This window comes from Gopherus evgoodei, chromosome 6, assembly GCF_007399415.2.
Source record: "Gopherus evgoodei ecotype Sinaloan lineage chromosome 6, rGopEvg1_v1.p, whole genome shotgun sequence".
NCBI classification, from domain to species: Eukaryota; Metazoa; Chordata; order Testudines; family Testudinidae; genus Gopherus; species Gopherus evgoodei.
In genome coordinates, this window is record NC_044327.1 from 123,761,501 (window position 1) to 123,776,275 (window position 14,775).

General features: G+C 44.3%; 1 protein-coding gene across 1 annotated transcript in view; it reads left to right on the forward strand.

Moving 5' to 3' along the window:
* LOXHD1 (lipoxygenase homology domains 1) overlaps window positions 1-14,775 on the forward strand; it is a 283,207-nt gene that overhangs the window by 108,416 nt on the left and 160,016 nt on the right. The window contains exons 7-9 of the mRNA XM_030567584.1: window positions 1,098-1,196; window positions 4,423-4,571; window positions 13,929-14,052. Of these exons, the coding sequence (XP_030423444.1) occupies window positions 1,098-1,196; window positions 4,423-4,571; window positions 13,929-14,052 (372 nt within the window). The remainder of the gene's footprint in view (window positions 1-1,097; window positions 1,197-4,422; window positions 4,572-13,928; window positions 14,053-14,775) is intronic.

Consider the following 14,775-nt stretch of genomic DNA (forward strand, 5'->3'; position numbering starts at 1 on the left):
GAAAAACAAGGCTAACATAGACCTTAGTGTGTTTAACGGCCATGTGTCAGCACCACAGTTTGCCCCACTTGTGTCATTTGTTCAAACTTCCAGTAAGAAGACCAAGAACTGAATGATCTGATCCTCCTGCCCTGAGAAGTGGATGCCAAAGGTCACTGAGCTCTGACTAGGGAAAAGGTCTTCCTAGAATGGTTTGCACCCCTTCCACAGAGGGAGAGAAGATGATCCAAAGCTTTGGGTGCTAGCCTAGCCTAGCGTAGCCTGTGGGACGCCTGGGTTCAGTTCCCTCCTGTGCCCCAGGCATCCTGTCTGAGTTTGGTTAAGTCATTTAGTCTCTCGATGCTTCGATTCCCTATCTGTAAAATGGGAATAATAGCACGGCCTTTCCTCAGAGGAGTGTTATCAGGATAAATACATTAAAGATTGGGAGGTGCTTGGCTAGTCCAGTGATGGGGAGTTATAAGTACTGTAGGATGGAAGAAGCAGGGAATATCAGATGTCTCTGTGGCACAGTTTCCAACCCCACAGAGAGTTCCCTGCAGAATTGGGATGGGAGGAGGTGCTAATGCAAGGAGGTGTGTGCACAATACCCTCCAGCAGAGACTCCACTTATCTTGTCACTCTTATTAGGTGAGGGATCAATGTAGGATTAATTTTGGAAAAGTTTTGGGAGAGTATTTTAATTGCCTTGGCTAAGCTTTGGTTTTACCTCTTTATTGAAATTTTCTTGTATGCGTTGGCATCCTGGATCTCCCTATGGTGGCAGTGTTACAACAGCCAGGAAAGGCTGTGAATGGTGGCCTGCATAGTACACTAGGATTGTCATACACATGTTGGGTGAAATGCTGACCCCCATAATGACACTCCCACTTACTTCAGTGGGACCAGAATTTCACTCTTTGAGTCTGCTGCAATAGTTACCATAGCATTCTGCGTACTAACCATTATGAACAGTGGCTCCTAGCATCCCATATTGTCCAAGTGCTCCCAAGGCACTTTGCACCACCATGACAGGTCTGGTGTGTATCAGTATGCTTTATGTTGATCCATGGCTTGTATTGTTAATATGCTGGGCATTTCTCCTTCTGTCTTTGCAGTTAACAAGTATGTGGTCAGAGTGTTTACCGGAGACATTAGCGGCAGTGGAACAGATGCGGATGTCTTCATTAATATCTTTGGCGAGAATGGAGACACAGGTATTCAAATGCAAATCATTTCCTAAAATACTTTTCCTGCTCTGCCCTAGGCGAACCTGATATCTGAACAACAAACAGCACAATCTGGAAAATGCAAAATGATTTGGCTCCATGAAAGGACAACAAATGGCCCATCTAGTTTAGGATATTTTAGATCCATAATTTTCAGCAGGTGCAACAGCAGAACAGCTGGAATATGAACCAGGGTCAGGCTTTTCTACTGCTGTGTCATCTAACACAAAAATTCCTGGTATAGATACACGGGCATAGACCAATTCAACAGGGAAACAATCCTCTGAAATATCTGATGTTCCCATACATGAAGGGAAAGCAAAATATTGGCAATCCCTTTTGGGAAGCTGAGAGAAGAATTTTGTCCACACATATTCTTTCAAACTTTAATTGTCAACTATGATTGAATATCTGTCCATTTAAAGTGTGATCGTGTCACCATTTGTATCACCATTTAATTCAAATCAGCTGATAAGCTGCATTTATTTTGTGAAACAGAGGCTGTAGCAAAACATGATAGTATGCAGTTGATTTTAGTAAACATTATGTTTCATCTATAAGATCAGAATAATAATTAGAGATGAGCCCAAACCAACCCCTCACATCCACCTTACAGAAAAGTCTTCAAGACTTCACTGAAAAAATGAAATCCTTTCTATAGTTTAACTATCCTATAGAATTTAATACAGAAAGATATCACTTCTCTTGCATTACTCATAGACTCATAGACTTTAAGGTCAGAAGGGACCATTATGATCATCTAGTCTGACCTCCTGCACAATGGAGGCTACAGAATCTCACCCACGCACTCCTGTAACAAACCCCTAACCTATGTCTGAGTTATTGAAGTCCTCAAATCGTGGTTTGAAAACCTCAAGGTGCCAGAGAATCCTCCAGCAAGTGACCCGTGCCCCACACTGCAGAGAAAGGTTAAAAACCTCCAGGGCCTCTGCCAATCTGCCCTGGAGGAAAATTCCTTCCTGACTCCAAATATGGCGATCTGTTAAACCCTGAGCATGTGGGCAAGACTCACCAGCCAGCACTCAGGAAAGAATTCTCTGTAGTAACTCAGATCCCATCCCATCCAACATCCCATCACAGACCATTGGGCATATTTATCTGCTAATAATCAAAGATCAATTATTTGCTAAAATTAGGCTATCCCATCATACCATCCCTCCATAAACTTATCAAGCTTAGTCTTGAAGCCAGATATGTCTTTTGCCCCCACTACTCCCCTTGGAACGCTGTTCCAGAACTTCACTCCTCTAATGGTTAGAAACCTTTGTCTAATTTCAAGTCTAAACTTCCTAGTGTCCAGTTTATATCCATTTGTTCTTGTGTCCACATTGGTACTAAGCTTAAATAATTCCTCTCCCTCCCTGATATTTATCCCTCTGATATATTTATAAAGAGCAATCATATCACCCCTCAACTTTCTTTTGGTTAGGCTAAACAAGCCAAGCTCTTTGAGTCTCCTTACATAAGACAGGTTTTCTGTTCCTCGGATCATCCTAGTAGCCCTTCTCTGTACCTGTTCCAGTTTCGATTCATCCTTCTTAAACATGGGATACCATAACTACACACAATATTCCAGATGAGGTCTCACCAGTGCCTTGTATAACGGTACTAACACCTCCTTACCTTTACTTGGAAATACCTCACCTGATGTATCCCAAAACTACATTAGCTTTTTTAACGGCCATATCGCATTGGTGTCTCATAGTCATCCTGTGATCAACCAATACCCCGAGGTCCTTCTCCTCCTCTGTTACTTCCAACTGATGTGTCCCCAATTTATAACCAAAATTCTTGTAGTTAATCCCTAAATGCATGACCTTGCACTTTTCACTATTAAATTTCATCCTATTACTATTACTCCAGTTTACAAGGTCGTCCAGATCTTCCTATATGATATCCCGGTCTTCTCTGTGTTAGCAATACCTCCCAGCTTTGTGTCATCCGCAAACCTTATTAGCACATTCCCACTTTCTGTGGAATGGTTCTTAAACATCTGTTGAAAGGATCTCATTCCCTATTAAATTCTATCAGCTTTTAGAGTAATTAATGTAGAATACTATTGGTTTTATCCCTGTTCAATTCTTCAACACTTTTCCATAAAAGCCAACTCCTTTGAGTTCAGAGGTGTTGAAAATCCAAACTTGCACATAACTCCTCTCTTTATAGTGGTCTTGAGTAAAATTCAGAATCCAAAAGCCCCTGAGCTTTGAGGCATGGTAAATCTGGAATTCTGCAGCTTGTATCTACCCCTAAAAGTATTTTAAATGGTTGGATAGACTTTTAAAAGCAGAACTATTTGAAATGTTGCAATAGAGAAAATAAAAGACCACCCAATCATCTATCTTTGGAAACTTCTGAGTGAGGTAACTAACTGTCATAGGGTGACCTGTCCTGGAGCACCCTCCTACAGCAAGCCATTATATGACAGGTGTGCCTGCCTCAGTTTCCCTTTCACACAGGTGCACTTGCTTAAGTAGTACCTCTATTTAGGGCCAGTTTATTACCAAAACAATGCCCCGTAAGAGTCCCAAATATAGTTTACTTCTCACACTCACTATATATAGTCCTTAAAACTCTGTTCTTCCCTGTGGGAATCCCTCCAGCCTCTCTGCTGGGAGTCCTTCCATACCATACCGCAGTAACTTCTGCCACACCTGGGCTCTTCGTCACACACCTCCTGTCCTTTTGTCAGGACAGCCGCCACCCCTCAGCCCCTCCAGGTGGGGTGCAACCCCACTCTTCCCAGTGAGAACTCTCCCTGTTGCTGTGCTGGGAGCCCTTCAGCCCTCTGACTTCAGCTCAGGCGTGTCCGCCGGTAAGTCTCTCCGCTGCTTCCCTGCCGTCAGCCCTCTCTGGCCCTTGGCTCCAGCTCTCCGACGTGAAAGCCAGCAGTCAACTCCCTCTGCTGTTCTGCCTTCAGCCCTCCAGCCCTGGCTTGGGGAAATCAGCCAGCAAAACCCACTTGCTGCTCTCCTGCTTTTGTGTGTGCTGAAGGAATGGTGCTACATCATTGTAAAGTTCCCTGTCTTCTACTATCCACACTGTATAGAAGCAGTGTTTTGGTACTGGTTGATTTAGTCATAACAGTAGCGTTGCTAGACAGAGATTTTTGTAAATGTATAAATATGTACTGAGACCTTCACCAACTTTTTCCCATCTCAATCACCTGTCCCTGTGCTGTTGTTTTGCTTAGGGGAGAGGAGACTGGACAATGACAAGGACAACTTTGAAAAGGGAGCAGAGGACAAGTTCACCCTTGATGCTCCAAATTTGGGAAAGTTACGGAAAATTACCATAGGCCACAATAACAAGGGTGGCTCTGCCGGCTGGTTCCTTGACAAGGTTAGTTATTCCTTATGAGACAGTTAATTAAGGCTGCACTGGGACCAAAATGTCTAACTTCTCATCTACTCACTGGTTCGATACCAATAGACCCAAATACTCACTGGTAATTTTGTCATTCAAGTTTCTTGTTACTCAGAAAAGTGTGGGTGAAGCATTGAGCATTCAAAGCTAATAACCACACCAAAATCTTTGGAGATAATTGACGTTTAAAACTGCAAATCTGGTGTTGACAATGGTATGTGAAGGGCAAGTGCAGGTGTTATAGCAGAAACTTCTCTTTCCCGCCCTGCCAGTGAATTCAGCCATGTCCTGCAACACTCTAGTTTTGAGCCTACTCTAAATAGTTGGTCCAATAAAAGATATTACCTCACCCTCCTTGTCCCTTTAATGTTCTGGGACTGGCACAGCTATAACACTGCATATATTCTAAACAGAGATGCTCAAGCATGTGACCAAAAAACAGAGGCGTTGAGTTTCTGAATTCCTGGGGGGCACTTGATCCCTGCTCTAGCCCAGGCCTCGCCCCCACTCCATCCCTTCCCTCAAGCCCCCCCGCCTCTTCCTGCCCCTGTTCCTTCCCTCCCCCCGTGCCTTCTGCACAGCACTGAACAGCTGATCACCAGTGGGGGGGAGGTGCTGGGGGGATGGGAAGGAGCTGATCGGCGGGGCTGTGAGTGGGTACTGAGCACCCACTGTTTTTTTTCCATGGGTGCTCCAGCCCCAAAGCACTTACAGAGTCAGTGTCTATGCCAAAAATGGAAACCAGGTTGTAACTCACCATTGACTTGACCTAAGTCAGTGTTTGGGCCCTGGAGTGCAGAGGTGTAAGTACTCTGCACCTTCTAACATCAACTCTCCCCACTCACTGCTCGCCTCACTCGTTCAGTGAAAGGCCTGTTAATGTGACTCACATTTGTGGCAAACACTTATTATTTTACAGGCCAGTGCAAGGTCCAGGCACCACTGAGCTCCCATATAATCCCTCAAAATAGTTTAGTGGTACAAGGGCACGCTATAGAGAGTATACAGTTTAGTGTGTCTTGTTTGAGTGAAAACTGTTGCATGATCATTTGCATGGGAAATGGAGGGGGTGGGGGTTAAATGGGCTACTAACTTTTCTCTGGACTTGGCTACCCTGGAGAGTTGCAGCGCTGGTGAGGGGGTTACAGCGCTGCAACTCAGGATGTGGCCACACTTGCAAAGCACAGCCAGCGCTGCAACTCCCTGGTTGCAGCGCTGGCTGTACACCCAGTCGTGCCTCAGGTGTAGCGATTCCAGCGCTGGTGATGCAGCGCTGGTCAGCAAGTGTGGACACCACCAGCACTTTTATTGGCCTCCGGGGTATAAGGAGGTATCCCAGAATTCTTGTCCACAACAAACCGGAAGAAAGGGGGAGCTCGGAGTTCAGCCAAACTGCTTATTTAAAAAACAAACACAGCTCCTGTTTGCTGAGCCAGCGGAGGCAGGCAGGGGAATTACTTTGGAATGTTCACAGCTGTTTGCTTGAAGAGAGAAACAGCACGCTCACACGGCAGAGGGGGAGGGGGAACTCCATGTTGAACAGATGCTTATCTGGTCTGACGGCTATTTAGGAGTGCATAATTTGCATTTAGTGAATAAGAGAGGGGTGGGGAAAGGGGTCAGAACTTTTAAAATGATTGAAGGTAGGCACTGTGTGTCTTCCAGTCCTTAGAACTTGCAAGGCAGGGAGCTGAGAACAGTGTCAGCTCCAAAAATCCACTCTCTCTGTCTCCCCCACTCTCCCTGTCACATTCCACCCCACCCCCCTCTTTTGAAAAGCACGTTGCAGCCACTTGAATGCTGGGATAGCTGCCCACAATGCACCACTCCCAACAGCGCTGCAAATGTGGCCACACTGCAGCGCTGGTAGCTGTCAGAGTGGCCACACTGTAGCGCTGGCCCTACACAGCTGTACGAACACAGCTGTAACTACCAGCGCTGTAGAACTGTAAGTGTAGCCATGGCCTCTGTGTCTGCTAATGTGCTCACTGCTTTTACTCCACATGACTGCAGCTCACCACCTTCTTTGTGCAACCAAAGGACCTCTCATTAACAGTTCTCCTTAGAAGTCCCTGTTTGATTTCTTTCCTCTCCAGCCCCAAATGCTCACTGAAGCTAATGGCAAATCTGTCATTTGGAGCATTTGTGACAGGGGCACAGCAAGTGAGTCAAATTGCTGGACCTCTTACAATATAGAAAACTTACCCATGCAGTAAGTATACCGCATCTGGGCAGATTAACAGAAATCATCCGTGCTATTTCAGAGCACGTTTAGCTCAAGTGGGTCCAACTACTACAGAGCACAATATAGGTATCATTCTAAAAGGTGAGCTGCAGTCAGTGGGAATTGTAGGTTCCCATATCAGAAAATCATGTGGAATGTTTTGCCTGCAGATCCACCCTGATTTATTTTCAGTAATTCCAGGCATAGCTATAATCCTTGTGTAGGAGATCTTCAAGGAACACCTCTTGTAGGTGCTGCAGGACATGGTGTTGGTGATTCAACAGATGACACATTTCCTGCTGAGTTATTACTGAACCAACTCCCCAAATTGAAGTTAGGGAGCTCTGCACTAGATGGTGTCATTGCTCAGATGAGATGGAAAACCATGGTTATAATCTAGTGACTATTATATATATTAAAAAGGGTCCTGATTAACACTGAAGTTATATGGTAATGAATATCATTGTAATTTGTCCTAAGCCAAACTTTATAACCCACACCATTCACCCTTGAAACTTTTTGTATGTTTAGTTTACTTATGCACTCATTAAGTAGTTCATCTACCCAAACATGATCCAGTGATAACAGCACAGGTTACTTAAATGCTTGTTTAACAACTTGCAAAATAATTACCTTTGATATCTGGGTGATATGAATCATTCCCACATCTTACCGTAATATGCACCATTTTGGAAACATGGACAGACATAAAACACAAAGAAATATAGAGGAAAAATGTTAATAAAATAGCTGTGTCTTCTTTCAAAGCTTCACCAGCATGACCTTATTGGTTGTCGTTTGCATTGGGATCATGCCCAGAGTCCCCCAGCTGTGCATATAGAGACAGCCCCTCCCCTGAAGTGCTAACAATCTAAATAGACTAGACAGCCAAAGAGTGGGGAAGAGGAAGTATTATTATTCCCAAATTTGCAGATTAAGCAATTCGTCCAAGGTCACACAGGAAGCCTATGGAAGAACTGGGACTAAAGCATAGTGTCAAAGTGTCAATTCAGTGCCTTGACCTTAAGACCAATTTTGCTGTCTGCCTGACTCTGCCTTTTCTTGGGGTCTTGTTGTATGGTTCACTCCAGTTAGCTGTCTCTCCCCACTGCAAGGGTTGCAAAAAGTCTGCTTTTCTAAACTGGCTTGCCCCAGTTACTAGTATTGTTTTATTTGCTTTGTGCCAGCAACATGTTTGGTTCCTGTCAACTTGTCAGAGTTAAGAGTCTCAAATCACAAGGCTCATTCTAATTCAAGATGCAGAAGCTAGGCAGCCCTTTCATCCATTTGTTGCTGGCTCTAGGGATGGTCCAGCAAGGTGCCAAGTTTCTTCATCTTGGGGGTGCTCAGGCTTTGTAGGACTGAGCCCTTGGAGAAGAAAATTAAAGGATAGAAGGTGAAATGAGATAACAGTGATTCCAGTTCAATCGAGTCATTCCTTAGAACGGCACTGCAGGATGTTTTATAACAGAAGATAAACACTGATATAACTCACTCAGAGTTCGAACTCCTGGTATTCTCCTATCAGATAATAAAAGGTTAAAGAGTATTTAGATAACTTGAATATATTGCCATCAGCAGGGCCTGATGAATACACCCTAGAGTGCTGAAGGAATCAGTGTCTGAACCATTGGCAAAAAGGCAATTACTGTACTATTGTGGGTTGTATTACTAGGAATATCACATATAAAACAAGTCAGATAATTATTCTGCCCTGTTTAGCATGTTTAGGTCTAAAGCATGTGAAAGTTCAGAGGAGAGCAAGAAAGATGATTAAAGATCTGGAAAATAAGAGCTGTGAGTAAAAAGTTAAGTGAACTCAGCAAATTCTTTTTGGAGAAAAACAGACTGAAGAGAGATGGGGTTAACTGCCTGCAGATGTGTGAATAGATTTTATAAAGGGGACAACAAGAACAGAACGGGAAACTCTTCATTGTAGGGAAGAGGTAAAATGTAGGTTTGGTACCAGAAAACATAGAGAGAACACGCAGCCACTGGGCCAAGCTCTAAAAGAAGGTTTTGGAATTGTTTTCACTGGAAACACTCGAAGATAGGCTAGATTACACTCCTGTTTGTGAGAGATGATTTAGGAGTAACGAATTCTGAATTCAGTTTTGCACATTTACAGGGAGTTGGACTAATTGACCCAGTAAAGTTTCTTTTGGACCCTGCTGAAAATTGTTTAAATAGGTCCAGATCCAAAGCCAATGGAATTCAGTAACTTCATTGTTACTATAGCCGAAAGAGAGTGTGTGTAAAAGAGTCTGTGACCCAGGAACAACAAAGCAAAGAACTGAAGCATGCACTTGCAGTTCTAGCATAAAGACGACTCCAACCGGAGTCCTTCCTACTGTATTGAGTGGAGGTCTGAGTCCATCATGTTTAACTCAAGCTCAGCTAAAACTGGAGAGTGCGTTTGTTAAATCTGTGTCAGATGGTTCTTGCTTGAAGAAGTGCATGAAGGGTTGGATGCTCTTGAGGCTAAGCCATGGGACTAGGGGTTGAGGCTGTTTGGTTCTATTCCTCACCCTGCCACTGATTCTTTATGAGAATTTGGGTGATTCAATCACATCTCACTCTCCTCATCTTTAGAATAGAGATAATACTTCCTGTCCACACAGGTGTACTGGAAAGCTTAGATGAAGGTTTGTAAAAAGTGCTGCAAGTTTCTTAGATGGAAGGCAACAGAGGTTACATGTGTGTGTGTGTGTGTGTGTGTGTGTGTGTGTGTGTGTGTGTGTGTGTGTATATTGCACATACAAAAACTATGTTAAAAGAGCAATAAGATTGCAAAGTCAAGTACTCAAAAATTAAGAAATGTTAGAATTAAGATTGTGCAACCTTAATTCTGCCCTCATTGTATTTATGCATTAGTACTTAACATAATATAGCACTTATATCTTCAAAGCACAGCTTCCATTGATTTCAAAGGCAGCTGTGAGTGCTCAGCGCTACTGCAAACCAGATTCTATTTGGGCACCCAGAAAATAAGGAACACACAATTAGTGGCATTGGTTAAAATGATTTCCCCAGCGTTACCCAGGAACTCTGTGGCAGAGGCAGAGATAAAATCCAATTCTCCGGGGAAGCTTCAACTGCCTTAACCATAAGACCATCCTTTCTCATCTTGCAATGCTCTGCCTCATTTACTACAGACCTTCCAACTTCTACAACAATTGGGGCAGGGATCCTACAGACAATAGCTTCCTTAACTAAGCAACCCCAACTCATCCCCAGTACTGTGGAGCTGTGGGAACTGAAATTATGCAAAGTCTTATAACTTGGCCAAATTTGGATGTTTTTTCATGGGCACAGCAAAAGGCACATTCTTGACACAAAGGTCATACACTCCTGCCAAATTGCAACCCCCTCCACCAAAGCATGGTGTCGCTAGAATTCCCCAACAAAATGGTGGTAAGAATGTTTTTTAAATGACAAAATAATGTACTTCCCCTATTCTCTGAAACAGCTGTACCATTTTCTTTGCTGAAACTTCAAAGAAAAAGAAAAAGAAAAAGAATGACCCTTTGTCAGACACGCAGCATAGAAAATTTCAGGCCAAACAGTTAAAATTTGACCAAGTTATAAACAACTGAAAACATGGTTTTATAATGGCAAGCTTAAGTATAGGCATCACTGCCTCCCCTGCCTATAAAATAAGTAAAGAAATAGAACAGGGGTAGGCAACCTATGACACGGGTGCCGAAGGTGGCACGTGAGTTGATTTTCAGTGGCACTCACACTGCCCGGGTCCTGGCCACCGGTCCTGGGGGCTCTGCATTTTAATTTAATTTTAAATGAAGCTTCTTAAATATTTTAAAAACCTTATTTACTTTACATATAACAATAGATTAGTTATCTATTATAGACTTATAGAAAGAGACCTTCTAAATATGTTAAAATGTATTACTAGCGCACAAAACCTTAAATTAGAGTGATTAAATGAAGACTTGGCCCACCACTTCTGAAAGGTTGCTGACCCCTGAAATAGAATATAAATTCACCATAACCTCAGCTGGTGTTGATTTCCTGATTTACACCAGTGGAGGATCTGACCCAGTTTTTTGAAGCCTAGGTAACGTGACTGTTGGTACACTAGAACTGTATTATCTCACTCTTTAGTACCATTACTGGGGTCTAAATCAAAGTTTGCCATTTAAACTGATAAGTGGGAACAGAAAATGAAGACCAGAGCCCTGGGGAATCCCTCTGATAAGTGGAACAGACCGCAGGAAAAGGAGCATCATTAGGATACTATAAATAGTCCCTGCATGACATAGACTTTAGAGCCACTTAGTTTAGGTCAGTGGTGGCACAGACACTGGGGAAGTGACAAGGGGCAGCCAGAAACTAACCCTCCCCTTTACAGCAGCAATCAGAAAGATAGTTGTGAACATAAATAAAGCCGTTTCTGAGCTGTGAGCTTGACATGAAATCTAGCTGGAATGTAAGCTGCCCCGAGTTCGAAGGTGCAGGGTAAAACATCACAGGATTTGTTTTTCTCCTTGTGCTGTTTTTCCCAAAGTGTTCTATGATCTAGTAAAGGAAGCTTTGTCAGACCCAGACACACACAGTAAACATCTCTGGTCGTTCCTCACACGCTTCCCGAGTTGTGGATGTTGCTGTCTAGTTGTTTATGCTCAGAGTGAGCTTGCCAGCTCTAAATATAAAATGAAATGAGAATAAAGAGAAGTATAAGAAAAGTATTAATTTATAAGCGAGGGCTTCTAACCATTGATACTCATATCGTGTCTGCTGCTGGGCACTGCTATTATAGACACCTCCAGTCCACATGTACCTTAATGGAGCAGTCTTTTTTAGGATCCAGTGCATTGCTGCTGCTTGATTTCCCAGCATGCATTACCAGCCAAACTCTGGAGATAAGCTCCCTTTCGGGTTTGACTATATGCCATTAGAACCAGAGGCATCTGGCACTACCAGCTACAACCAAAGTCTTAGATCAGGGGTCGGCAAACTTTTTAGCCTGAAGGCCACATCGTGGTATGGAAATTGTATGGAGGACCAGCTAGGGCAGGGGATTAGAGTGCATGGGGGGTGGGGAATGAGGGCTGTGGCTGGCAGTGCAGACTCTGGGGTGGAGCTGGGGATGAGGGGTTTGAGGTGCAGGAGGGTGCTCCGGGCTGGGATCAAAGGGTTTAGAGGGCAATCAGGGCTGGGGAAGGGGGTTGGGGCATGGGAGTGGAGTGCAGGATGGGGCATGGCTCAGGAGTGCGGGATCTGGGTGGGGCTTACCTGAAGTAGCTCCTGGAAACAGCAGCCCGTCCCCACTCTGGCTCCCACACAGAGGTGAGACCATGCCACTCTGCATGCTGCCCTGGCTGCAGGCATCACCCCAGCAGCTCCTATTGGCCATGGTTCCCAGCCAATGGGAGCTGCAGAGCCGGTGCTTGGGGCAGGGACAGCGTGCGAAGCCCCCTGGCTGCTCCTGCTTCTTGGCATTGTGTGGAGCTGCTGCATGCGTGGAGTGGAGCAAGGCATGCCCCGATCCTGCTCCCCAGCTGGGAGCTTGAGGGCCAGATTAAAAGGTCCGACAGGCCAGATGTGGCCCACGGGCCGTAGTTTGCCTATCCCTGTCTTAGATAAATGATAAAGTTGGGAATCGCGGGTGGATTTTGGAATAAATTATTCTCAGACTCTCTCTTCCTCTGGCCTTGAAGGCTGAGGGAAATACAGCAAGAACAGTCTAGCCTGGAGAGCAAATCTTATTCACTGAAGACATTCACCAGCAACATGAGTGACGATTCATGTCTAGCAGAAAATCTATTATCCTCTGATGGTATAAAACATTGCAGTAACACTATAGAAATTTACCAGTGTTTTGCAACAAAGGACATAGTAATTGTCATATCTGATCAGACTAAGTTTTTGTCTAGTCTAGTATCCTGCCTCTGGTAGTAACAGATGTTTCAGCAGAAGGTCAAGAAATTGCAAAATTGGTAAGAATGGCCTTTCTGGCCATATAGGTGTGGTGTTTAGATGTGCTTGTAATTAATAGAACTGGGAGCACTGGCTGCTGGAAGTCTGAAAGGATAGGAAACAGGAAGCATGGGGGAGGAGTTGAGGAGGCCGGGTGAGAGTTACAGAGTGTGCAGCAGCAGCTTGGTAAAGAGGTTTCCACTGTAAAAATAAAGTCCTGTTGAAGTTTGTTAGTACCTTGCCTGCTTGATAAAACAATAGGGGAAATTCTTTCCTTGGCTCATCAATGTGGAACATATTTAGTGGGCCTGGAAGCCAAGTCCTACCTAACTGATGGAGGATAGGTCCATCAGCGACTGTTAGCCAGGATGGGCAGAGATGCAAAACCATGCTCTGAAGTGTCCCTATCCTCTGTTTGCAAGACGCTGGGAATGAGTGACAGGGGATGGATCACTTGATGATTACCTGTTCTGTTCATTCCCTCTAAAGCACCTGGCACTGGTCACTGTCAGTAGACAGGAAACTGGTCTAGATGGACCTCTGGTCTGACACAGTATGGCATTTTTATGTTCTAACTAGCAGCTGTTTCTGCTGTAGGTTCACTGCCTCCATTGCAGCCGGAAGGTGCAGAACTGTGAAAGGAGGAAGCTGCTAGTTCAGTAACGGAGTCACTGGGTGAAATTTTCTGGCCTGTGTTATGCAGGGGGTCAGATTAGATCTACTGTCCCTTCTGGCCTTAAAATCTGTGAAAAAAATCTTTGAAAAAGGCGTCATCATGGAGCTACCAGTTTAGCTGCCACCCAGACTAAGGATAGAGAGAAGGCAGCCAGCTGACTCTAGAGAGGAGTAAAGCAGGCCAGCCAGATAGTACTGTTGTCAAAGGCCGCTGAGAGCTCCAGTAGGGGGCAGATTCTGACAAAGTTCACTAGGCAAAATAGCCACATTAAAAGGTGATGTATGTGCTGTGTGCTGACTTGCTGCAACTCTCTGTCAGCCACAGTTGTGGAGAAGATGGTTTCATCTTGTTCTCTGATAAATGTATTTTAAGTAGGTAAAACAGAATGGACAACTCAAATGCTGCACCTCCACTGCACTCTTTGGTCTCCTCTCCGTGTAACGCCTCCCTTCGCTTTAACTTCATGTCGGTCACAAACTGTCTCCTCTTTTCCTAGGTAATCATCGAAGACATTGGCAATAAATCTGTGTACGAATTCCCAGTTGGTCGCTGGTTTGCGTTGGATGAAGATGATGGGAAAATCCAGCGGGACATTCTTGTGGGAGGAAGTGAGGCCACAGGTAAAAACAGTGGGCCTGATTCTGGGGCTGGGGGTGAAGAGAACTGAGGAAGGAGCAAAGGTTTAAATAGGATTAAAATGAGTTCCAATAAGTGGAGCGTAGGAAGTGAATGTCCACCTCCAACATGGTCATAAGGGGCAGGTCATTCACATAGCTGGGTTAAGGTTGGAGAGGCAGATATAGAGAGGCAGAGTCCACTCCTTCATAGTTCTTGGACCATAGGGACCTGTGCTGTGTGGAGATCTCTAGCTATGCCCCGTTTAGAAGTTAACATGCCATGTTTGTGATTCACCATGGAGACCTGCTGTGGACCAGACATCTGTGACATTCCAGTCCTCCGGCGCCCAGATCACCAAGCATAGTAGATGCATGACATGTGCATTGACATAGGTCAGGAAGCACCAGCATCAGCAGATTCTAGGCTGATGGCTAATGGAAGGATCCAGTGTATCATGTTGACCATGTGCCTTCAGAATGTGGGTTAACAATGCCAAATGGCTTAATTATTTATCCGAGTAACTGATTAAAAAGCTCATCGATCAATTTTATGCTTGATACTATTGCCTGGGAAGCAGATCTCCTTTTACAACGCATAAGATTCAATTCCAAACTCTAATATTGACTTTATGATTGTCTAACTTAATTAGAATACAGACAGACAAATGCTTTATTGTTGTTTGAGGAAATCTGAGCTCCTAAGGTTTGATAAAGATGCTCTATTTG